Raw genomic sequence first — 27,697 nt, 5'->3', positions numbered from 1 at the left:
TTAACGGGCGTGCGGTTGCCAGGAGAGACGCGCGTGCAGTACAGTGTGCAGCTTTAACGGCAGAGCGGCACGGGCTCTCCCCCGCCATTTCCTCGTGTCGAGCCCTGGAATGTCGAGTAGCGGCTCGGGCTCTTCCTCGCGGAAGGAGTTCGATGTGAAGCAGATCCTCCGTATCCGATGGAGGTGGTTCGGTCACCCCGCGGTCCCTCCGCCTCACTCCCCGCCGCTTGGAGACTACTTTTCCGGGAGGAGAGCGGGCAGCAGCTCCGGAGAAGGACCGTCAGTTAGCGGCTGTAGCAACTCGAATTCAGCCAGTGCAAACCCCAGCTCCGGGGGTCACGGCGGGCTGGTGTCCAGCGGCAGCGCTGGGTCTAACCTGTGTAACGGCAGCAACAGAAAGTTTGCTGATCCGGCGGGGAGTCGGGGCGGTCCGGGGGGAGCGGCAGTGGGAGCGACGGGGAGCTCCTGCCCCCGCTCCTTCAGCCAGCCAGAGTGTAGGAGCCCTGCCGCGGCGCTGTCCTGGGTGTCCCCGCCGCCTCATCGTCGCTCCCGTCCGCTGACGAGCATGGAGCCCCCCGGCGAGGCCCCGGTCCCTCAGCTGGTGCTCGAGCAGCCCGTTCATACCGGGGCTGAGGAGGAGGCGGCGGCACCGGCAGCGTCGGGCACCGAGGATAACCACCCGGAGACCGACTCCAGCTCCTGCAGGTAGGAGGGGGAGGTCTGAGCGTCGGGAACTTGTGGCTAAAAGTTGTAGAGCAAAAATTGCGCACAATAAAGTCGGTGAAATTCACAAAACACACACACTCCTGAAAAGTTAAGGCAAGTAAAGAGCATTTTCACCGGTTGCGTTAGCTTTTACAGTTAGGATAAAGAAAAGCAAATGAGGGTTTTAACGGCTGATTTGATGAATCATCCTGCTTTATCTCATATAAACACCATGTTATTGTTATAAACTGTAGTGAATTGGTTATCTAGTTGGCATTACGTTTTGTCCCTTTACTGTTATAATCGTCATTATTGGCAGGTGGAAACTATGCCCCTCCTGAATATACAGAAAGCTAAATGTGACAATCTCTGAGGAAGAGGCAGGCCAGACAATATGCAGCTGTGGAGGACCTCTCATTACATACAGATATAAAGCGGGAGACGGAGAGAGAAAATGAAGGCTGAGTACCTTTGGGACAGCATGTGGTACACTGATTTCTCCCCTCAACCTCCTAATGAGCTTCCACTAACCAGTCTGTCAGAAGACACAAACACAATCCCACTCTCTCTTGTGAATGTGGGATTTTCAGAGTCAAATTAACAATAGACTCCAGGGCCGAGCTCCGCATGTAGCATCATACTGCACTTGACATTTACATTGTTTTGTCTTTAGTGAGTGATTCTCTCTTACTCACAATCCTCAGTGCTCAGTGTGTGCATGCTTGTGTGCACATGCATGATGGAGTGTGTTGCCTTGTCGGGGCTGTCCAGCTGCTGTCCTGTGAAAAGGCGTTTAATTAATAGTTGCCATGGAGACAGCAAAACAAAGCAATTAGGGCATCATAACTCCTCTCCCAAATGTATGTTTTTATTATGATGCAGCAGTAAATGTGATGTAGTAAAGGGAGAAATTCAGACTGTGTGTATGTGTGTGTGTGTGTGTTTACTATACTGGCATAATGATGCATTTGAAAGCCTCCTATTATACAGTGTGTTCCCAAGACACGCATCAGAAAATATAAATGATTCATAGGAAACGCGCACACACGCACACAAACACACAAACACACACATACACACGCACACTTTAAAACAGCTTTCAGTGGGAGCAGTAGCTGATGTATTTTTTAAAATGGATTGTCTGATGCGCTCTCATTCTAAACCCCATTTGTTTTCGATGCAGATGTGTATGATTGTGTGTGTAAGAGATAAAGAGACAGAAAGAGAGAGGAACATGGTTTTAAAAATATCTTTTGTTATGCAAGGCTTGCTGTCACATCTTCAGTGATGATGGGAGTCTGGCAGCGCTTATACAGAAAATTACTTCTGTTTAATAGTAATGCACACGTTCACACACACCACCCTCATTAGCATAGGCAAAGAAGGAATTATGATATTAACCTGAACAGAATTTGAGCATGTCTTGTGCATGTGCATGGATATAGCCAGGTCCCTGCAAATGTCATGGTTGCCATACCAACACAGATATTAGTTTCTGCAGCATACATGTGCAGCTCTGTGCATGTATGTTTTGTGATATGTGTGTGCCCGTGTGTTTCTGTATGCAATTCACCCCCTCCCTCTGAGAGCTCCTGTGTACAGTATGATACTCCAAGAACACGAGTGGCAGAATCCCAAGTGGGATCATGGGAAGGGACGCATACTGAATCCCAGAGTGGTGGCTCGGCTCGACTCCACTGATCTCCTCCTCTCCCTTTTACTTTCTCACCCCACCCAGCTTTTTCCCCCCTTTAATCCTGGTGTGCCTCTCTTACTCACTCTCTCTCTCCCTTCGTCCCATGTTCATCCTTGCCCACCCTTGTCCATTCATTTGCCCTCTTTCTTTTCCTCTTTCTAATGTGTTGGGAAACAAAAGCGTTTGTATGTGTGTCACGGAGGGGGTAACATGTGACCAGGCTGGCTGTATGATCACATCGTATATCAGCTTACAGAACCAAGTTTCATTTGCATTAGCTGTTAGCCTACAGGCTAATCAGGCTAGATAGTTAATCACCAGGGAGTGTGCGTGCTAATGTACGTTTGTGTGAAAGAGAGAGAGGCAGGGAGAGATACACTGAATGACAGTGGTGTGAGTGTCCTTGCCTGGTGCAGGGGTTTAAAAAATCAGGCTGCATGGTGTTGATTCGCCCTAGACTCTCTCCCTCTGTCTGTCTGTCTGTCTGTCTGTCTGTATGTGTCTCTCTCTCTTTCTCTCTCTCTCTCTCTCTCTCTCTCTCTCCCTGTGTTTCTCTTTCTGTCAATGTTGAGTCCCTGCCAGGCTCAATTAAGGGGACTGGAAGGCAGCGTTACCCCACTTCAAAGCCATCTCCTCTGGCAGTATTTAACCACGCCATTCGTCTACATATACACACACAAACACACACATACACACACACACACACACAAACATTAGGAGGACTGGAAAGCTAGCCAAAAAGCCTCCTTGGAGGGTTAGATTAGGATAGGGAAGAGAGAGAAGTCAGGCAAAGATGGATGTTGGGATGATGGGATGAGGGGGAATGAAGTGAGTGATGGATGAGATTAGCCTGAGATATAAAAGTGAGGACGGGAGACGGATATAGAGGACTAGAGGACATAGGCAGAGGGAAGATGACTCCTGCTGTAGCATATCAGCAGCAGAAGCAGCACACACAAACCCGAATGTGTGCATGTGCTGTGAATGCCTTGTACACCAGCATTTTCTTATAACTTTTCTTCTCAGTGTTTGAGATTATATTAAATTCAGGTCAAGTGCATTTAATTTCTAAAGCCCCAAATCACAATTTTTCCAGAAAATGCTTTAAATCCGCAATAGCTGATTTTTGTTTGGTTACTTGGGAGCAGCAGTAAGAAGCTGTAAATGACATTCCAGCAGACATGCAGAAACATTAGCATTCATTTGGAGTCGTGTTTCTGCATGGCTACCTAACAGGGCTGCAACAATTATTTTCATTATTGATTAAGCTGCCCATTATTTTTCTTCTTTTCTTTCTTTTTCTTGGTTAAACAATTTATTGTTTTGTCCATAAAATATCAGAAAATGGTGAAACATGCCCTGTGTTTTCTCAGAGCCCATGGTGACATCTAAAAACTTGATGTTTTATCAGACCAACAGTCCAAAAATCCAAAGACATTCAGACAAAGAACATCCTCCATTTCTCACATTTCAGATGCATGAAACTAGAAAATGTGTGCAGTTTATAGCTAACAGACAAGCTCTGTTTTTGGTCTTTACCCACTGCTGAGAAAAATATCAGGTTACTTAGCTGCTAAATGCTCCACTATTTCTTTTTTGCATTAAATAGGGAACCAAAACAGTGAAATTGCAGGCCGTAGACACATCCCTAAAAGAGTGTGATTTCTCTTTAACTGTCGAGTCGAAATGATATCATCCTTGGAGTATCAGTTCATTTCTAATCTCTTTGTGCTGTAGGGCCAGTCCTGCCACTTTTGCTGTTAAATTAAAAATGGAAGTACAGCCCAGGCTCTCATAAATTAAATGCTGGTTTGGGAGCCATGATTGCTGATAATTCACAGGGTAGCTATACTTCCTGCTTGTCTTTGATGAACACACATGCACACACCAACCTGCATACTCACAGCTCATCAGCTCAGACAGAAAGAATAAGACATAACAGCCCTGGGCTGCAACACTTCCACCAGTGAATAAGGAATGTTGAAGCCATCCTGGCCCAAAACACTGCTTCATTTCTGGTTGTTGGTATAGATACAAGGAAATGGGGTTGCCATTAGGGAGCCGAGTAAATTACTGCACATCCTATGGGTTTGGCTCCCGCAGCTATTTAATTGGCAGCTTCTCTTTTAAGTGGGCTAAATTTATCTGGCCATTTACTCCTAATAATTGGACCATTAAAGAGCTTTTGTCTGCTTCTGGCGACATACAGTAACCCTGTTGAGAAGTGAAGGAGAGAGTGAATACATGTGAGGGAATGGCACAAAGAAAAAGATGACACTGAGCAGCTGGTGTAGCTCTCTTCACACATCTGTCTCTTTGTCTTGAACAAAAGAGAATCAGCACCAACACATGCACTCAAAGCTCCTGTCTCCTTCTCTTTGTCTCTGTTTGTCCGTGTGTTTGTGTGAATGCTTTTCTTTGCACAGGACGTCTAACAGCAGCGCTACACTGTCCTCATGTGTGTCGATGGAGCCATGTGCATGTCCAGAGGAGTGTATGTTCACAGCTCTGTCCCACGCAGACGTCACCTTCCGCAAGATGGAGGGTTACCTGAGGTCCCGCCAGCTGTGTGATGTCATACTGGTGGCTGGAGAGAGACGGATACCTGCACACAGGTAGGAGCAAAGAGACACTAAAATGTTGCACAAACATGCAGAACAAAGATGGAGATGTTGAATAGATGAATGTCCTCATGGCTGCAACTAATTGTTTTGGCATTATCTATCATTTAGATTTCAGATTATTATATTTATTGTTCGAGCCAAAAACAATAAAGAAATAAAAAATTCCCATATCCCTAAATTCCTGGAGCCAAGGTGCTGTGTTTAAATTGGCTGTTTAGTCTGACCTACGGTCAAAATCCTGTTTCTATTCAATTTCCAACTATATGAAACAGAAAAAGCATTAATCTTTACATCTGAAAAGCTGCAACCAGTTAGTTTGTCAATTTTTGTTGCTAAATGACTAAAGGTGTTAATTGATTTATCAAGATTGTAGTTAATTAAACTATTTAACTGCTTATTTTAGCACTATACATGATTCGTGTGTTTCACAAATGTAAAAAAAGAACCCGTTTAATACCTGCGTTATAGTGGCAGAATGAAACATTCGATAACAACTGTAGTCATCAAAAAGGTCTTTTTACGTAATTTTAGTTAGTGAATTAAACAAAAGTAGTTTTCTAAAGCTGTTTTTAACCTTACCATACAAAAATATTATTTATTTTTGTGGCATGTTTATTTTGTCCACTTCCCCTTTTGTGAAGCATGTACACTATAAATGTTAACACACAAACATACTTACTCTGTATACAAGATACTGACAACTGCAAACACACTCACACCTGAATCATGAATCCATCTAGAGCTTGTGAGGTATTAGATTAGTCAGTTAACAGAGTATTAATATGCAACTATTTTGGAAATCAAATTATTGCCAGTTGAAAAGAGTACAGAAAATGGTATATCTTGGCCCAAAAGAGCAATGTAAAGATGTCTCTTAGGGAAATCAGAAATTGTTATGCACATTTCTCAGTATTTGATGACATTTAACAATTTATCAAATTAATTGGAAAAATAATTAATCGCTTAAAAAATGAATTGTCAGTTGCAGCCCTGAGTCCAACATGTACATCAAAGTTTTTACTTTGCACACATGCACACTTGCATGCAATGAAGACACTTACATCACTATGAACATGTGTCTGTACACAAACACGCAAAAGCACACATGGTGACACATACTGCACACACAGGATACTGTTTGGAAAGAATCTTTCAGTCACGCACGCATGCACACACACACAAACACACACACACACACACACACACACTCAATAGCAGTCACGCTCAAAAAAGTCCCTGTTTTTGTGGTCTGTCTGTACCACACATAGTCAACTGAGCCTCTGAATCATGCATCTCACACACACACACACACACACACACACACACACACTCACACACACACACACACACACACACACGTGCCTGTCACCCACCTCATAGCCTCCACTATGCTGCTGCTCTGTGGCTGTTGCTCTCTGGGCATGAGGCCACGGGTGCAGCAGCAGGGTCCATCTGCACCAGGATGAGACAGAAGAGCGGTCCTCCACCAGCAGAAAGCCTCCTTTTCTCTCACTGCCTTCTTCCTCTGCCTCATTTGATTTAGTCCTCCAGGCACAGATGGTGACAAACAAAAGACCCTGCTGTACGAGAATCCTAATGGTGTATGTGAAAGAGTGTGTTGGCATCCGAAGAAGTGTATGTGTGCGTGTGTGTTGAGTGTGTGTACTTGCAAAGGGGGTGGGAGTAAGATGTTTCAAAGTGGGTGTTTTGTTAGCAATTGATTTATTGTATGTGTAGGATAAAAAAGCTTTTCTGGGAGCAAAACATACACCCTCTTTCACTCCGTCTTTCTCTCTGTCTTACATGTACACACAAACAAACGCACCGTACATGCTGAATAGGCCACTTGTACTGTGTAGGGCTGCATATTTCTTGTGGACTTTGTTGCAAGCAGCGCACATTCAGCAGAGCTCAAGCTCTATATGTGCTTTTAAAAAAGTAGAGCATAATTATACCGTTTGTCTCTTGGGCAGTGCTCTATACAAATACATTATGTTACAAAGCTATTTTTGTACCCCCAAGTGGACACCTCTGTATGAGTGCTACCTTAACTTATTCGAGGTAATATACCTTGAGTTCAGAAAGTTCTGTGAACCATTGTTTTAATCAATATGTATCCATCTGGGGCCCATTATGTGCATACTATGGTTTTGTTCTGTTTTTAGTAAGCAAGAAAACCAGAGCTGTGTCACAAATTGCATAGGTCTTCTTTTTTCTTTTCATACATCCTCCAGCTGCCCTTACAGAGAATGTACTGTTGCATGCAGTTCTCTTACAATTGAGACATACTTCTTCATTGAGAGGCACAATAGGCAGAAAAGCATGCTGGATGTGGATGTGTTTGTCTGAAAAACAGTGGAGACTGATTGACTGAGACACAGACAAACTGATACTACCATCCATAGAGCCACGGCATTAATGTGGCTAAAACACGTACTTATCCACTAGTTTTATTTTTGAGCATATGTGGAGGAAAGTCACAAAAGCTGAGTAAGTCTCTCCTACCAGCCCTCCTGTTGTTTTCCACTCTCTGTTGGAACCAGTCAGCACATCCACACTCAAACACAAACAGACATAGTGTTCAGTTTCCAGCTCACCCTTCTTTCCTGAGTCCAACTCGTCTGTTTCCTGCTCTCTTCACTCTGGCATTTTGTCTTCTTTGTGCTCTTTCCATTGCAGAGTGACACACTGCCTGCCATTTCTCTGTCAGCTGCAAGGTGCAGTTGTGTGTAAATAACCCAGAACTGTATACACACAAGCCTGTGTCGCTCACTGCAAGTCAGACAGATACACACATGAAATATTAAGGGGTAGAAATACTGTGTGTGTGTGTATGTGTATGTGTGTCAGAGAGAAAAAGATATAAGAAAGAGATACCCTTCTGGAATACTGGCAGAGGAACTTCCTGCTGACTATAGTGTATTTTGACATCTTTTTCTGTAAAACACACACACACACACACACACACACACACACACCACTTTCTCGGCTTCAGGCTATCTGTCACGGTCACAGTGTCACACTCCGTAATGAGATTATACACATGTGCATAACACACACATTCAGTACTAACACATTCATATCCGAGTCTGTTGACCATGAGGTCAAAAAGCACACACAACAGTGGAGGAAAGAAAATTGTAAACACATAAAACCATTTTAACATGTTAAAATCTACCGGACAGGTCTAATGGGAGAGATATCGTGTTATCGCCATCCATATTTAGATCAGGACATTAAAAATAATTAACCTTGCAGTGACCTGGAGGACTGCTTTACATGTAACTGTCATTAGCATCCATTAGATAGTCACCACCTCATTTACAAATGACATCTCCAAGAGCAGAGAGTGAAAAACACTGCCCATGAACTAATAAATAACAAGTACTTTCTGCTACCTTTTAATACCTTGATGTTTGGATGTATGTGTGGTGTGTGTGTGTTTAACTTCACAGTGACATGAAAGGGTAATGGATTGTTGCAGTGGGGAATTAATTAACTGTCTTTTCTACAAATGACCTTAAGATAATTCCTTTCTGTCCTTCCTCTGGCTTGCGACTCATTATGCGACACATCTTTTCTCTCTGACTCTCTTGCCTCTAAATTTTACATTGACCTTACATTAAGCATATTCCTCTTTCTTTCTCTCTTTTCTCTCTCCTCCATGAACTCAGCTGCTGTGATTGACACATGCAGTGAATTGAATAATCTCCTCTCCTGCTGCAGGGATTGGCATATCCTTTATAGTGCATGCCAGGACTTCATCTGGCAGGGGCTGTGTCTTCTTTTATATTGTTTCGTGGACGCTTTTATGAATTCTGTGTAAAACTGTCATAGTTTTTTGAAATAACGAGCCATGTGGATAATACACTGACTATACCTCATACAACCCAATCTCAAAAAGTATCCCTTTAGGCCGTCATTTGCTTAAGATTGCAACCTTGTTAAAAAAAAAAGAAAAACAGGAAATGTGTAAATGCATTTTTAAAGTGTGTTAATGTGAGGAATCCTTTGGGCCCTCACGGCACCTGTGTGTATATTCTTCTTTTAGCTTATTTTTCAAATACACATTTAGTTTCAAGTAATTTAGAGGTCTTCTAAAGTAGCTAAAACCTAAATTAATATTAAAAACTTGTTTCTTCTTACTGATATTTAGGGATAACATGCTTCTCTGCAGTTTGACTATCAAGCATTTAAACATCTGAGCTCTTTATCCTCAATATGCTCATGATATACAAACATCTGGAAATGCCTAAGGCCTATGCCAGGCTGTTGTTTGCACAGTTTTCTTCTGCCTCTAATCGCATCTCTTCAGAGAAACAAGTTGACGATGATCATGCCATTCAGAGGAAATTGATTTCTTTCAAAATAAATTAGGTGATTTTAATATTAAATGCACTAATGGGGGATTTTAATCCCCATTCGTGCAGGATTTTTCTTTTATGTCTACTGCAGTAATAATTAAAGTGCATATACTTGGTGGGAAAATGTTCTCATCGTGGCATCCCTACTGCTTTCATTTTCACCTCTGCACAGCTGGCCAATTACTGCGTGAAGTGAGCCTGAATGCTAAGTTGCCGGTTTTGTAAAGAATTTGTTGGATGCAGCCCCCCAAGTTCTGACGCTGGAAAAATTGTTGGAGAAGGGGGCTTCATTCACAGTTTTATCATCCAACAAGCACTTTCCTTTAATGTCGCTCGCATGTGTACCTACTCTGTAATAAATAGCTTTATTTACAGGATGATAATGTTGTGCGTTGTTTGGCTGTGTCATCATTTCCAGACCTCTCTGTTCTGCATCTTTTCCCTGTCAGGCCAGACTCATCTTGTCAGCAAGGTCAAAGTACACTGTTCCTCCATTACAGCTGTCCCTCCTCTCTGACTGATGCCTGACACTCTCTCCCCTCACAGACTGGTCCTCTCATCCGTGTCGGACTACTTTGCGGCCATGTTCACCAGTGATGTGAGGGAGGCCAAGCAGGACGAGGTGAAAATGGAGGGAGTGGACCCTGATGCATTGTGGGTCCTGGTGCAGTATGCATACACAGGTATCCAAAAAAGAAAGATCAGTACATATTGTCAGGCAAAAATAACATACCATTATGTTTTAGGACAGGGGTCAACAGCCTTTACTGAAGAAAGAGCCATTGTTGTCCAAAAAAAGAGAAGAAATGTTGGAATAGAGTCGCTAACCTTATTTTGAGCCTAGCCTACCAACATTACTCATACTTAATGAGCATTTATTAATATGATATTTTTTTGTCAGAGTGCAGCGAGGACCCAAGTGGAAATGGGAGGCTGAAGAAATATCAAAAGCTAGCCTAGCTAGAGAAACTTGATACCAGATTTAAAGTTGGCAAAATTAAGAGGTTAAGGCACCAGGCCATAGACTTTCGTAAGCTTTGATGCACATTTAAGTTAACTTAAACTTCTTATTTGATGCTGTATTTAATATACACATTTTTACAATTGAATAATGCATAAGACTTTGGCCTGCACCAACGGCATTAAAATATAAAGAAATTACCATTTAATTTGGTACCCCTCTTTTAGGAGATTTATTAGGTAACTATTTAACAATTAAATAATTATTTGGGAACCATTTTTCAATATGTGCATCTTCTGTAAGAACAAATGAGCCGAGCTCGTTCCAACAACATAGAGCTATGTGACAATTAATTGCCACAGTATCAATGAGGACTGGCAGGTTAAATTGGCTGTCCCACTAATACAGTGTGCTAGGCAAATACACAGCTGACAACTTTGCAGCTAAACTTATTGATGCGGTCGAGGCTTACTGCGAAACTGGACATATGTGTCAACAACAAAGCATCCACTTAAATGATGGAGTCAACCAGTTTGTGCACTTGGTTATCTTTACTGCTGTCAGGCATTTGTACCATATGCATCCCTGCATTCAAGGCACTAATCTTATCTATAACAGTAAATAATCAGTTTACAAGGAGCAGCTATTGAGAAAATGTGCAGGCCTTTTGTGACATCTTCCTGTGTTGCAAATCAAGTGTCTTCTATCTTCTTCATCTGCCCTTCTTTGTCTCTCAGGCCGTCTAGAGTTGAGGGAGGACACCATCGAGTCTCTCCTGTCAGCTTCCTGCCTGCTGCAGTTGCAGTCAGTGGTTCAGGCCTGCTGTTCGTTCCTCATGAAGCAGCTCCACCCCTCAAACTGTCTGGGTATCCGCTCCTACGCCGACGCTCAGGGCTGCAATGACCTGCACAGGGCCGCTCACGCCTACACCATGGTGGGTAAACGGCGAGTTCATCTCATACCTTGTGGTTCAAACCTCCAGAGATTGTAGTGCCACCATGAGAAAAACAACTGCTTTAAAAAGTGATGGTGCAGATTCAGGTAGACCACAGGTGATGTTTAGGTTTAAACAATTAATTGAGATCAGTAATTGAGCTTCTTTCTCTTTCACAACTATCCCTATCTACCTCTGTACAGTTTTCCTCAGTCAGGCTTTGACCATTTTCCAACCTTGGTGTTATTCTTGGTAACAAATTGGTTCCTCGTTCACAACGCGCCACACACCATTATTGCCACAATGGCTGTTTTCAGCACAGGGTTGCTATGGTTACTGTGAAATAGCTCCTCCATCGCCTTGATTATTCTTTTTCTTTTCTTGTTCTCTCCTGTCTTAACATGCCTCCCCCCCCCCTCCTCTCTATCAGTGTCACTGTTCTTCTCTTTCTTTCTCTCTCTATAAGTGGATTATTGTTGAACTTTAATCTGTGGTAATTATGTCGTAGAGGTGGTTTTATCTGGGTGTGACTTTCTGTCTGCGTCTGTAATTCACTCACACACACATTATACACAGCTCACAGGATTATTACAGACAATGTGTGAGAGCTATACAATAGCCTGTAGAGAGAGAAGTCAATATTGTTTTTGTTTTTTTCATTCTTGAATGTGTCATTTATGCAGGAATACGGTCACATTTACGTGTTGTGTTGATGTTTTCTTCCTCTTTTTTAATTGCCACAGGTAATACTACCTCAAAATAAATAAATACATTAAAAAAGACAAATGACAATAGCTATAGCAAACTACACAGACACAGTTCAACAACAACAACCATTGTCATCATCTTCCTTATTGTCACAGTTGACACAATTACTCTGCATAATAAGACAACATGGTTGTATTTTGTATTTTCTATGTTTTAGGGTTGCTCGATTATGGAAAAAAATCATATTCACAATTATTATCGTCAATATTGAGATCAGGATTATTGTTTCACTTTTGTATTTCTGGGTTAAGCTTATTGGTGAGGATTGTCTTTGTGATATAGTCTAGTAATTATTTATTTTTGACATACACACAATACAAAACTGTTAAATTGTGCATGAAAAGAAAATGATTGTTTGCTGCAGCCCTGCTCTGTACTTCTAAAGTAACCTCCCTATCTCATACCAACTAATCATTCCAACCTTTTCTCATCCAAGCTTTTTTTTCTCTCTAGCTTTTCATCCATCTTGCTGTGACCTTTCTCAAGCCCTCATTTCCTTCCTTTTTATTCTATCTTCTTCTATCTTCAACCCCTTCATCCCATTCCCCTCTCCACACATATCTTCCTATGGTTTTTTTCTCCTCTTATTCCTTTTTTCATCTGTGATTCATTATTCATTCATCTTTCCTCTTGTGAGACTAATCTGCCTCTTTCCTTCTCTACTCTTATAACCATTTCCTCTCTCTGTGCACCAGGAACACTTTTTAGAGGTGGTAGGAGGCCAGGAGTTCCTGTTACTCCCAGTGGAGGAGATGGAGAGGCTGCTCACGTCTGACGATGTAAACGTGCCAGATGAGGAAACCGTGGTAACCTCTTTGCTAACGTGGGTCCGCCATGATGCCGACACACGACAGCGTCACCTACCCTTGCTGCTGGCTCACATCCGACTGCCACTGCTGCAGCCACAGGTAAGAGCTGCACATACCTCAGTCACATGTCACAATTATTTTATAATGCTAATTGGTGCGTTTTCGTCCAGCTTTTTTATTCAGATTTTCAGTTTGCCCTTAAACTAACTTAAAATATCACAGTTGATGTATCGATGAATATCTTGTAAGGTTGGTATCTGCACCAATACTGATTTGATGTTTTTTTTTACAAAATTTTTTAGTACATCCTTATTAATAATACATGATCGGCCATAAAGTTGGAATAATTTTGTTTTCAGACACAATCCTCTGTTAATTGTGGAATCATTTTTATTTTGATATGTTTAGAAGAGATTGATTGATAAAGTTTTGAGAAGATACACACTTTATCTGTCAATAATAAATCACATTGTCACAATCATTCATCGAAAGGGGTCAAAAACATTTTATTCCAACTTTATGGGCGATCATGTAGTAATAAAATGGCAACTACGTTATCAGGTTTCTCGCTCTTTGTTACTCCATTTATTTAATTTTTCCTCTGTCTCTTTCCTGTTCTCTCACACACTTAAATCAGTTAAATGGGTAATAATGAATCCGTATATTGCTGAGTAGTAAAAAATGAATTACATTTACTAAAAATAGCACATTAGTTATCTGCTGTGTGAGAGATTGTTCTAATTTTTCTTGGTGTGTGGCATCAATATAAGAAACATTCTGAAGCTAAAACTTTTCCACATAAATATTGTAGAAGTTTAGCCAAAGTTTTCATATCCTAATATCTGTTACAGCAAATTATGAAAAAGAGTTTGTATCAGTCTTCCTCCGGATGATCTGCTTTTCTTTTTTCATGGTCAATTTGTCCCATTCTCTCTCCCTCCACCCTCTCCTCCACCTCCTCTTGGCTCCAGTTCGTCTCTCTGTCTCTATCCTCTTTAGGCAATTAGAGGGACTATAATCATTACTGCTAATTGTAGATCACAACCGTTACTCTGTCATGTGTGTGTTTGTTGTGTTTGTGTGTATCGGAGTCTGTGCATACATCTCTCCCTCTCTCCTTGTCCTAGTTTGTGCAGCAGAGTATTTTGACTGGTAATGGGATACTGGGAAGTTTATATGCTAGGCAGAGTCTCAGTTACTGCCTCGGGCGTTGGATGCACACACAAACACACACACACACACACACACATACTTGTTTTAAACATAATTAAGTGTGATATCTCTTTTAACTGCAGCTAAATTATCTGTTCTCTTCATCTCCCTCATCAGTCATTTCCCTTACTATATATGAAGAAACTGTAGAGATAAAACTCCCCTTGTGGCCCCCGCTGCTCTTTCCATCTCCTCTGCCTGTGCCTATACATCTCCCAGGTTTGCACTTGTGCGATATTCAGTATGAACACCTCAGATATACGACTTTGCCCCGGTCAGCTGAAATCACAAGTAGCTGTAACATGTAATCAGCCGAGAAGATGGATGGCGGAGAGGTAAAGCAGTAGAATAGCACTAGAGCCGAGAGAGCAGAAGCAAGACAAGCAGAGCTGACGTTTGATTCAACAACAGTATATTAACACCACCAACACCAACATGCTGAACTGATAAATTAATCAACATTCAGCAACCTGGTGAGCTGTGACCTGCCAATAAAACGAGGTATAAACCTCACACAGACAACTGATCGATATTCATCAACCAATTAGTCGGCTCTCTATCCAGGCCGCCATGCGATTACTCATCAAGAGGATGTCAATACACCAAATTAATACCTTTAATCCCTTCTCCCCATTACCACTGTCTCTCTCTCTCTCTCTCTCTCTCTCTCTCTCTCTCTCTCTCTCTCTCTCACACACACACACACACACACACACACTCTGTCTAATCTTCTCAGAAAAGCATCTGTGGGCTGTAAATTGGACACTGGGCACCAAACAGATTGACAGGGCAGTAAGTGTTTGTGGGTGTGTGTTCGTCAACAATGAACATTGATACATCCACTGACTTTCTCAATTAATCATTAGGTTAGGGTCTCAAAAATAGCAGAGAATGGTTAACCCATTTGTGCTCAAATACTGTGTTTAGTATGATATGGAAAGATATCACAGATATCACAACATTTGTTCTGATTCAAAGTCTTTGGCACGGACATACTGTGAACAAATATCTATTAATAACAGTACTTTGAACAGAACGCTGATATTTTTAGATCACATGAAAAATCACACTATTAATCTTCAAATTCAGGATTTGGGGGAAATTAGGGAAAATAACATTGTGTTTATTAAATGTTTTTTACTTACAAAATATTTTTTGCACTACATACGTGATGAACTTGTTAGTTACTATACAATATTTAGTCTTTGGGCACATTGGACTACTGTGTTTTCCTAATATATATTGTAGTCTACTGCAAAAACAGTATTTGCAAGACTAAATATATGATAAGAAAACACACTTTTTAGCCAAATGGTTTGACAGATTTCCAAAAAATGTTTTTTGCTTTGTCTTCATGCTGCCTCTCATATTAACTAACCCTGTTTTCCGATGTGTTCATAAAGTCAAATGTAGCACTAGAAAAAACTGAAAAATATATAAATCAATGAACCTGTTGCCTATTTTTAGCAGGTTTTCTGACATTTAAAAACCCATATATATGTGCTGATTTTGGTTGGAAATGAGTGCAAGAGTCGACAACCATGCTAGCATGCTTATGTATAGCAGGTCTCATGTTAACAATATGCATCAGTTTTGTTAAGTAGCATGCTAATATTTGCAAATTGTGCTAAACGTAAAGTTCAGCTGAGGCTGATGGGGTTGTCAAAAGTTTTGCATTTTCCCAAAAAAGTAAACTTTTGACCTTATGATGGGGATAGAGGAAAAGTCAGAAACATCAAAGTGAATAGGTTTCATTCTGTGTAAACCATGGATATCTACTAAATTTAATGGCATTCATTCCAATACTTCACAAATATGAACCTCACGATGGTGCCTGAGGAAAGGTAAGGGGACCATTGCCTCTATGCTTCAGCCTCTGGGGACCAAGAATGTGAGCAACCAACAGACTGACATTTATCCATCTAAAATGACTTAAATAACATTAAAAGAGAGTAAAAATATTTACAGATACATTATCCATCAATCAACTGATCTATTAATTGACTAATAGTTTCAGCTCAATGTGTTTGTCATAAGTGGACAAAGTCCATGTCGAAACAGAGAGGGAAGGAATAGTTTCCCTCTTCCCACTGTGAGGTAGAGAGGACAGAGAGGAGAAGGTGGGACGCCTGCAGGATCTGGTCTTATCTCGCCCTCCACATTCAATCCTTCACAGCATGATGGATAAATAGCGCAGAAGAGGACAAACATGGTTTTCTATCTCTGTGTCCTTCTTTATCACAAACACACACACACACACACACACACACACACACAAATGATTGCCGAAATAGGGTTCACCCTAATTTGTCCCTCGGTGATTGTGTGCAATGGAAGCGTGGATTCACCCTGGCGTGTAAGCTGCTTATCCATTTACCATGCTTGCTTTACACTCTCCACGTCTGGCTAGGAAAATTGATTTTATATTCTGTGCCCAAATTGAATTATTTGGGCCGAATCTTTCTTTTTGTGCCGGCGGACAGCACATAGGAAAAAAGAGGGTGCAAATATTAATTTGGATTTTTTTTTTTCCTCAAATATCCTTTATTATACTTGTTCTCCATGATCGAATCTTAGCAACCATTTCTGAACGTCCTCCCTACTGACTTCTCTTCAGTCAATACCCACACACACCCACACACCACACACACAAACACACACACCCTCACATATATGTGCAGGTATACACAGTCTGGAAACTTCAAATGATTTTTCATAAAAAGTCTTGAACTCTACTTCTTTCCATCTGTTAGCACACACCCGTACACAAACACACACAAATACACATCTATCTAAATGTAAATCATGTAATTCTTGCTTTCTTGCCTTCAGGGAAAACTTCAGTCTCACACAGGCAGTGATTTCCTGTGGATGTATTTTAAGGAACAGACTCCTTGATTGAAGTGCTTCATGCTGCCCCGGCTGTCTCTATGTGTGTGTGTGTATGTGTGTGTGATCATAGATGAGGTTAGAGGGTATGGACTAGACAGCTGATGAGATGCTGAGGGCAGATTAGTCCTCTAGTGTGTCTGATGATTAGTGTGTGCGTGCTCTTGTGGATGTGTGTTAGCAGTAATGGCTGCGGGTCTGATCTAATCTCTCAATCAATGAGTGAACAGCTTTCTTTCAAACCCTCAGACCTCCACAATCAGTGATAACATCGTAACCCACACATGCGGTACACAGAAATACTCTGCATTCGTTTAACTGCTTGTTGATAGCAGTTGTCACATCTCCCTGTGTGTGTGTTCATGTGTGTAGTTCTTGGCAGACCTGGAGTCCAACCCTCTGCTCCGGGACAGTATGGAGTGCCAGCGGCTGCTCATGGAGGGGATGAAGTATCACCTCTTGCCCCAGCGCCAGCCCCTGCTTCAGAGTCCTCGCACCCGGCCCCGCAAAGCCACTGTTGGGGCCATGTTCGCCGTAGGGGGCATGGACGCAACAAAAGGTAGAACAGTCACTTGCATGTATTCACACACAACCAGACGTTACTTTACAAGAACAACATTAAGTGTCTTGGTTTTGAGTCAGTCCATGACAAGCCTCGAACACAGCTTCAATGCTCCTTGCCAAGACTGTGGAACTCTGTTCTCTTTATACATAATTTCTTCTCAAGATATTCCCTCATTTAAATAAATAACCTTAATTTAAACAGGTAACCTCATTGTGATTTTACAAGAGAGACCTGAGTACAGCAGACTGAAATAAAAAACAATAAACAATACATTTTATATAGATTTCAAGATTTTACGGAGATGCTGGTGGAGAGCATCGTTTTACACATTGGTCCAAAATCTTTTTAGTTCTATAGATTGTTTCTATAGATGTTCAACTGGGTTTAGTTAGTGAATGTGAATCCATGTTATTTTTATTTTCACCAAACTAGTGAGCCCCGGTGCACAGTGTTTCTTCACTCTGTTATGTAGGTTGTTGTTGTTTATATGTCCCATATATATGTAGTATATAGAGTATACTCTCTGTTATTGTAGTTTGTGTATGTTTTATCATTATTCAGTTAATTATTCAGTAGTACACAGTAGAGAGCTGACAAGACATAAATTAACCAGGGACATTGTGATTTTGTGGTCAGCATCTTAGATAGAGCTGCAACAATTAGTGACTTAATCAATCAACAAAAAATCAAGATAAAAAAGGCCTAAATTATCTGCTGATTAGACAAATAATTGATTTAATTGATTTGAAATAATAGGAAATAGTGATGGGCATTTTTCACTATTCTCTGATATTTAATGACAATTGATATAAATGAAAACAATAGTCGGAGTAAACGATAATAAAAATAAATATTTGTTTCACCCCCTGTGACCCTTAGAAAGCTATTGGACGAGCACAATGTATAATTTAAAATCACAGACATCTTCTCTTAATTATGTCTTCATGGAATAACTTTCCTGTATCTAGTAATTATGAGAAGATATAAGTGTAGATCATAATAAAAGAGGGCTCCTGAGTTTACCAGAAATTTAATTTGTATTGTATTTGTATTTGTATAGTCCTACCTTGACCGTATATCTAGAGTCTCTATATCCTGGTCAGGTATACCAGAAGTGCAAAATTACAGCATATCAAGGGCTGCAGTTGTATTTTAAATGTTCTCTTGTTTTGTCCAGGTGCTACCAGTATTGAGCAGTACTGTCTGCGTCGGGATACGTGGAGGCAGGTTGCCACCATGAGTGGTCGCAGACTACAGTTTGGTGTAGCTGTCCTTGACGGCCGTCTCTATGTAGTGGGCGGCCGAGATGGACTCAAGACCCTCAACACTGTGGAGTGTTACAACCCGCACAGCAAGACCTGGAGCGTCATGCCTCCCATGTCCACACACAGGCATGGCTTAGGTGAGCTCTTTGTTTGAATAGAAATGTCATCTACTCACATCTGCTCACAAGCTGAAACAGGCTCTGAAAGGTCTGTTAGGGCAGCTATTTTAAGAAGAATTATATTGAGTATGGTGATCTTGTTAAAAAAATGTCTTTTTGCTTCTAACACAGTGAGGTCAAAGATCAGTTTCAGCTACAGGACAGCACTTCATCAGTAAGTGCTGCAGTGTCATGCTTAAGAGCACTTTCACAAACTGAATCTGTCTCATCTTGTTTGAGGACAGTCAAGTCTAATATTACGATGACAAAATTGGATAAGGCGTGCTGTGCTGGTGTTTTTTTTAAATATGTGCATGTGTTTGAAGGGAGATTCAAACACACATCTGGCACCACAGATGTTCTGGCAAATAAATCCCCTGAGTATGGAGGTGTCAACATGCTGCTAACTCTGCATGCCTGATGTCCAGGGTGTGTTTGCACACACAATACAAGCTCACACTCTCGTCCTAAACATATGTGGCTCTATGAGCATGTCCAAGCTGATAATGTTTTGGTAAGTTGCCATGAATTAATCATGCACATGTGGTTGTGTATTGCAGGTGTAGCTGTCCTGGAGGGGCCCATGTACGCAGTAGGAGGACATGATGGCTGGAGCTACCTCAGCACAGTGGAAAGGTGAGAAACCATTGTATTCACTCACAATAAAAAAACAACGATATTCTTACTTACATCTTGTGGTAACTGTTTTTGAAAAGACATGTCACTGCTGAAAGATGCATTAATGTGAAAATCATATCTCTTAACTGCAATGTATATTTCATTACTCATAATTTTTTTTTAACTGCATTTTCTGGAAATACACGTTTTCCTGAGATAACATGATATTTTTCTCAAGATCTGGAGATAACAAAATTTGTATTGAATTGTATTAAATAAAATCAGAGGAAATGAAAAGTACTGAATCACAGCCTTTTCTGGCTTCCATAGACACTAGAAGTTGTTTACAATATTTTTACTAGATGGGACCCCCAAGCTCGCCAGTGGAGCTTTGTTGCAAGTATGGCTACACCCAGAAGCACGGTCGGAGTAGCTGTACTCAATGGCAAGTAAGTAAATCCACTCAGGTATTGCTTCACACATTACACACTACATATATCTCATTTAAAGATTAAATTTAAGCAAATGCAGTGTAATATGTAAAATGCTTTTAGTCGGTTGTTTGAGACGTCTTGCAGCTGTTCTTATGGATGCCTTATGCACTTATTGCAAGTTAATTTGGATACTAGTGTCAATGAAATTGATGCAATTTAACATATTTTTAGTAGCAATTACACAAGAATTGCCTCACTGTACTTAAACAAACTGTCATTTAAGTTGTATTACTGTTCACATAGAGTTACTGCACCACCCACCTCAGTATAGTACATAGACATTGAATACTAGATTGAATAGCCAATTAATAAGCAAAATCTACTGCTCAGTTTTGGTCCTGCAGGAAGTACTAATCCTTTTTTTGTAGAGGGGAAAAAACGACTTTGTTGTGTGAGAACATTGTTAGAGCTTCACATTGGCTGATTGTTTGGCAGATGAGGGGAACAAAGGTAATGTAAGGTTATGTTGATGTAACTGCTGTGCTTTCCTGCACGACACACTGCAGCATCAAACAGTAATGGAAAAGGTGACACAGTCGCACATCACACACAAACGCTCACGCAGTCAGTCGTGCACAAATGCACATATTAATAGTGGGATTTGATAACTTCGGGGCTTTAATCTCCTCACTTGCCCTTGAGTTCTTCTGCAGCCGACAGTACAAGTTATAATTGCAATATTGCACCGTTGTTTTTTATTATTCAGTGCCTCATGGCTTTTTAGATGCTAATTAATACAGAAACAACTGATTTGTGCTAAGCATGCCCAGCAGTAGTGTGCGTGTGTGTGCGCGGCTGCCTGCATTTCTGAGTGCATGTATGTGTTGTAGTCCCTGGGCTCTTTGCCTGATGGAACTCATTACTTGCTTGACTGGTTCTGATGCACTTCTTTCTTCGCTCTCCCAACTCCACATCCATGCATGTGTCTACACACACACACACACAGACTGAGTGACTGCTCTGGGTTGTGATGCCCTCAAGAGTTTTGGTTGATTGATTTTGCTCACCTCACTTTGTCCCCAAATCTGGCAAAGCACACACACATAAAGACACCCTTGGACCATCTGTTCCAGTGTCACTAAATTGAAAAGGGACTCTCAAAGTCCTGAAATGTGCACAGTGTTTTGTGTGGCAGGTGTTTGTGTGTTTGTGTGTGTGTGTGTGTGTGTGTGTGTGTGTGTCCAGAGGGGTAACACGATCTGTTGTCTTCCTCAGATTGTATGCAGTTGGAGGTCGTGATGGTTCATCCTGCCTGCGTTCAGTGGAGTGTTTCGACCCACACACCAACAGGTCAGGGAAAAAGGACTTCATTTGACCAGAATTAATTGCTGTCTCCTGCTTTATTTTCTGCCTGCTGTACTTCTGTACCTCTCTGCTTTTAAGGTTATTTACCCACGGATCAAAGGAGACAGCTAACCCTCTCAGGAACCCTCTCAGTTAGACTAGACTAGACTCAAATAGCTTCTGTTTCATTGTGTTCTTCACTTGAAGGGCTGAGACGGATTTCTTATTAGTTCACAGAAAATAATCTCCTTTTTGGAGGAATTTGAATTGCCACATTTTTATGATTTTTCTCATTGTTGGAGAATGTGTGAAAGTCATTTTTTTTCTATTTTTCTCACTGTTGTTTACAACCTCCATCTGCAGGTGGAGCGGGTGTGCTCCGATGGCTAAACGACGTGGAGGCGTGGGTGTGGCCACATGGCATAGCTTCCTGTACGCCATAGGAGGTCATGATGCTCCAGCCTCATCCCTTTCATCCCGGCTAAGTGACTGTGTAGAGAGGTGAGTCTGTTTGTACTAGGTGTGTGGGTTTTTTGTGTAATGTAAAAATACTGTTTTTATGTGATTTATTATGTATTTGATATAGTTTTTTTTTATACCTTTTATTCACCTACTTTGGTTATTTATACATATGAAACCACCTTATGTTAATTTAATTTCTCACTTTGTATGTTGTGTGTGTTGTGCATGTATAGGTATGATCCTCAGACAGATGTGTGGACGGCAGTTGCCCCCATGAGCATCAGCAGAGATGCCGTCGGTGTTTGTCTCCTTGGCGACCGTCTCTACGCCGTTGGTGGTTATGACGGGCAGGTGTATCTCAGTACTGTAGAAGCTTACGACCCTCAGACGAACGAGTGGACACAGGTACACACACACAAATGCAACAGACATAAATGCAGTTTATATCTTTGGAAGGAAAGAGTCTGTATAATTTAATAAGCTCTTTTCTTGTGTAGTATACATACACGCATGGAGCGTAGCTCACTAAAAACAAGTAATAAATCATGATGTACACCAATAATGTTGTTATATAAACACACACGGTCACAGTTTGACCTTCCTACAGCTCCTCTCCTATGTATCTTGGCATGTTTTCATTGTTATGTAAATGTGTGTTTTCCTCATGCTAATATTGTCCTTGCCGTTGTAGCTGTAGGGTAAAGAAGGGGACTATTTTTTTTCCAAAGTTAAATCATCTCACTCACCACAAGTCTATCACACTTCAGTTTATACCTCGTCTCCTGCATAGCCCCAGAGGATTTCCAACAAAGTCACTGGAAAGCTTCTATTTTGGAGACGCACACCATGCTGAGAACAAGAGGGGCATAGATGGGCGGATACAGAATACAGAGAACATTCAAACTCACACAGAGGGAGAAGGACAAACTGAGATGTGAGGGGACATTTTGAGACCGTTAAATGTGTCCTCTGTTCATTGTCAGAAATGTAAACAGACAAACCAGTGGATGCGTTGTCTGTCCTGTCCTGGTAGCAACACTTCCACTGCTTGCTTTAGCACAAATCTGTCAATCTCTTTAGTTCCAAAACAGATATGTGGGTGGTGAGTTCATGTTTTATAAATTAGGAGACTGACAGACAGCTTTGACTATCAGTGTAGAAGCAGTGGCTACAAAAACTAACAGGACGAGACAACCACCAAAGACACACAGCTCCCCTTAGAGCCAAAGGATTATCGTCACCCCCTGCTGTGCTGAACTCGGGGTGCGTTCCAATTCCCATTCTACCATACTATTTAGTATGCCAGAAAAAGATTTAGCATGTCCCAATACATAGTATGTCAAATGCAGTATGTCAAAAATACCAGGATGTCTGGTCCCATTTGCAGTATGCAAGCCAGCATGCTTTTCTGGCTGTTCTGACCTTTAATTCTCTGGGCAGCGGAAGATACGTTCCATTAACTGGGCAGCTAAGAAAGACAGATGAGGGCTTGTTGACAGAAGCTGGGATGGATACATGAGGAAGGAGGTTAAAATTCAATGTTGCTTTATAACAAAGAAGCATGTCCCAAATGTATATATACTGTATGCAACAGTACGTACTTTGTAGTAGTTGCAGTTAATTACAAAAGGTAAAAAGAAGAAAGGTAAAAAGAAAAAAAATGATGCCATTCAGAATGCAGCATGTGTGATGCCTTCCTAGTGATGCACCAAATATCAATTTTGTACAAATTTAATATCCCTTCCCCTATTAGGGCAAACTGAGCTCTAGTATAGTAGATGTTCATGAACTTCCCAACTCAGTAACATGATCGTTATCAGCAGAAGAAGTTGGCCAGTGGTCATGGAAAAAAAGATGGATGTTCTAATTTCAATTTTATCTGAGCACTTTAAACTTGCAATTTTTGGGCCCTTGAAACAAGCTGCTACCTGATAAGTGTAAGGGTATTTGGCCTTACCTAAACACCTGTGGGAAAATATAAGGTTCTGTTAAATGCTCCTTTATGTTCACCAGTTAGTCACTAACTGTTTGTCCACGATTTGGTGCTGAGCAGGCAGTGTGCAGTGGGTTTGTCAGAGCCGTTTCGCTGCGGGCTAGAAGACTAAAAGCTGAAACTCGCTATAAAGCTCCATAAAGTAAAAGGGAGCTGCAGAGTCTTGCAAGAATTTTCTTTTTTATCACTACACGCGATTATTAAACATTACATGCGACCATTTGAGCCATTGCTATAATGACATAGTGATTATAGCTATTTTAAACCTGTAGTGCAGAACTTTTGTCTCCCGTCTTGTAACGTATGTTCATTTATATATAAAAGTCCCAAACTACAGCTTTAGGGACTTTAGTTTTCAAGGTTTGACAGTATCAGATATGTTTACAAAACATGCTGTAATGTAATGTAATAGAATTCTGTCAAGCCCAAACAGGAATATGTAATCTTTTAAATCAACTTACCACTTATCCCCACAGGTTCTAACAAGGAGAACAAAACAGAGATTTTCGAGGTTGTTACTTGAAAGTGACTGATTAATAGATCGAGACAAATCCATCACTGCACCTGTTTAGTATCCAGTTGTGTATCCAGTATCCATTGCTTTCTTTTTTCTTTCCTTCCAGGTAGCACCTCTGTGTCTGGGAAGGGCAGGAGCTTGTGTGGTTGCCGTCAGACTCTGAAAACACAAACACCAACATCCTGTGTCGGATTGTGGATAATGTGACTCAGAGATCCTCTTTGTCACCGCAGACATGCTCCCTTAAGTCACATCAAGAAAAACCCATCTGCCTGCCAGCATGTGACCAACACTGGGAAGTGAACGCACTTAAGGTTTTACACTTCGGCAAAGTCGGATTTAACTCTCCATAACGACTGCCTATCATTCATTTTAATGTTTACGGCTAGGTAAGGGTGCAATCGTGTGACAGGTTTCAGATGATGTTTTCATATTTGAACTTCACCTGATAACTCCTGCCACAGAAATGCACCGACACCCATTAAGACGAGGAACCTGCAGTGCTTACCTGACTACGACAGATCACCTGTCTTGCAGCTTCTTTTTTTTCCTCACCTATTATTTTGTTCCTGTAGACATGTTGGGTCACACACACATATACACGTACACCTACATGGTTGCTTTCAGCTTCTATTTCTGCTGACAGAAAGGTGAGAGAGACAGGGAGAGATTGTCATGACTGTTGAGGTGCCTCATCATTTTACGCTCTCTGTTCTCCTAACAATATATGATAGTGTGCATTGATGCTATTTTTAATATATTCCCTATTATTTTATGCTGCAGTTGGCGAGTTGCTCTCCTCTTTCTCTCGCTTCCTCGCCTGCTGACAGATGAAAGAAATACTTTTGACATAATCAGCACAACTTATGAACAGCCATACTGTAAGAAACTGTGACGCTCTTTATTCTTTCAGTCAAAAAACATATCATCATGCTTTTATGTAATATTTCTCTGTGTATGTCTTCCATGTTGCATCAGCTCACATCTAAAGCATACAGTATACTGTGATTTTTACTAACTACAGCAGCAAGAACTTTTTTTTCTTTTTCTCTTTGCCATTGTTCACATAATTGAGATCCATTAAAGCACAACTTCGGTGTGACTAATCTTCCAAACTGACTAATGGGAACAACAATTTTTGAAATTGGTTGCAGCCAAGGGAATCGTGAGTCATCGTCACAGTTTTTTTATCCTGACAGGCTCAGAATTTTATTATTAGTGTCTGACAACATTATGGAAAGATGGAGAGGTCTTGTTCTGAAATCTCGTTATCTGAAACCTTTTCTATGTCATAGTTGAATATTTACAGGATTTCGACAATGGGGAAAAGGTCTTCGAATTCGATGCCTTCTCATATTAATTTCAGCTAGAGTTAGGGATGAAGAAATTCAAGAGGCCACAAGGAGAGAGAGAGAGGGAGAGAGAGAGAGAACAGGCAGAGGAAAGTGATCCAGCTGCTGGAAGGCCACAAAGTTTGAGAGACTTTGTGTTCCTGTGGATGCTGTGGCCCTCTGCCCACAGAGGAAAGAGTTTGACCTGCTGCAGCTCGATATTTAGATTTCAGAGCGAGACTTCTCCTTGAGTAAAGCTTGGTTGGACACAATAACAAACTGGATCAAGTCAAATCTAAAGAAAAATGTTTTATTTCTCTGAGAATTTCTAAAAGTAACAATCTGAGCCTGTCAGTGGCAAAAACAAACACGTAACGTTGCACTGGGGCTGTGCAATGGCCCTTGCAGCTCGTTTGCAGCTGGCAGTTGCAGCACTCTTCCTCAATGCTGGACCAATTTCAAAAAATTGTTCTCCCAATTTTTCACTTGGACACAAAAACAAGGGAAATAGGATCCAGATTGAAAATACCGAAGTTTCCCTTTAAGCACTGTTATTAGGTTTATAACCTGAGTAATAATAATAAGAGCAACTGTGGCCCTTTGTTGATCCCTGTAGGGAAATTTTGTTTTCAATTTCCCACTGAGCACAGGGTCAGCTATTTACAGGCTTGGTTTTATACAGGGTCAGTTTTCTGTCCTACCTCCCTCTTTTTCCCGTTTCCTCAGTGTGTGTGTGTGTGTGTTCAGAGATTGCAAGAGTATATTTTTATCTCAAATGAGAATCTTCTCCCTTCCCTTCTCCACATCTTCAATTCCCTGCTGCTTTCTCTTCATCCCCATTTTCCCATTTCATCACTACACACACACACACAGATCCACGCACCACTACGTATTAAAGCAGAATTGGATACCCAGACAAAATGAACAACAGGCCATATAACGAGACCATGAATTTAATAACGTTGATTTAGCCGGTGCCGACGTTTTGTTTGATGTCTAGTTCAAAGCGTTATTAGATTTGATGCCGCTGCCGACAAAGTATGAGACGTTACTAGAAAATGAATCCTGTAAGACAACCTCATGTGTTTTTATTTGTCAACTTACATGTCAAGAAACCTCAAAAATACAAAGATGCTGACTGCAGGTTCACTACTGACACACGTCATGATCATTTTATGCTGGATACTTAATTGTGTGTTTCCACCGTGTGGCTCAATGTGTGTGTGTGTGTGTGTGTGTGTGTGTGTGTACGTGTGTGTGTGTTTAGTGTACAGAAAGCAAACTCCTGACAGTGAGAGGCAAAGCAGGCATCCTGTCTGAACTGACAGATCTAGAGCTAATGTAGCCCCCAGGATGCACTTCACCAACACACACGGACATATCACACACTCACATACACACTTGCACAAAGACACACTTAACCACACAGCTGAAAGCCAAGTACCCCAGGAGCCAGTGAAGATTGAAAAGCCTCCCAGATTTGCCGGCATGACATCTAAAGAGCAGAGACGGTGCAGGCTGGCGATTCCCCACTGCTGAGCTGATGTTTATTCAAGCCTAATGCACTGCTGCATTATTCTATTTTCTTCTCCTTTAAACATGCCTGCTGTTTATTTAGAGAGTAATTCTCTTTAGATCAGAGCAAAAGAAGTGTGTCACCTCCACTGTGTAGAGGTAGTCAGAGAGTTTGATTTCAGTCAGAGGTTAAAAATAAAGACAGACATTCCAAATCAAACTATATATTTCCTGTATATTATGTAGAAAAATATAAAATCTGTATGTAGTCTTATGCATTATGCTGTATATTTTACAGTGCCCACTAAATCTATCATGTGTTATTGTGCGTTTCTTTTTGTACCATGAATGGAGATGAAAAAGAAATGTAATAAAATGACGGTGAGAAATGGTACAGCTGCTCATCTCCTCTTTTTGTACCAGAACTATTATTACGCCTCCTCTTTTACAATAATAATGATGTATGTACAATATATGCTGCTGTAATATGCTGTTATTGGTCTTTTATACATTAAAGTCAAGATGTGATTTAA

At 41.0% G+C, this 27,697-nt stretch overlaps 1 protein-coding gene across 1 annotated transcript; it reads left to right on the top strand.

The window, feature by feature from the left end:
- On the top strand, positions 1-27,697 carry klhl5 (kelch-like family member 5). Its single transcript, XM_059338077.1, has 13 exons — positions 1-705; positions 4,828-5,016; positions 9,936-10,072; positions 11,088-11,284; positions 12,748-12,960; positions 17,335-17,521; positions 18,705-18,929; positions 19,511-19,586; positions 19,931-20,017; positions 21,278-21,352; positions 21,710-21,847; positions 22,042-22,213; positions 24,425-27,697. The coding sequence occupies exons 1-13, from the start codon at positions 110-112 to the stop codon at positions 24,479-24,481; spliced, it is 2,349 nt and encodes a 782-aa protein (XP_059194060.1). The 5' UTR covers positions 1-109; the 3' UTR covers positions 24,482-27,697.

Source organism: Centropristis striata, chromosome 1 (assembly GCF_030273125.1).
Source record: "Centropristis striata isolate RG_2023a ecotype Rhode Island chromosome 1, C.striata_1.0, whole genome shotgun sequence".
Classification (NCBI taxonomy): domain Eukaryota; kingdom Metazoa; phylum Chordata; class Actinopteri; order Perciformes; family Serranidae; genus Centropristis; species Centropristis striata.
Note: the sequence above shows the minus strand (reverse complement) of the source record. Positions and strands in the feature narration are given on the sequence as shown.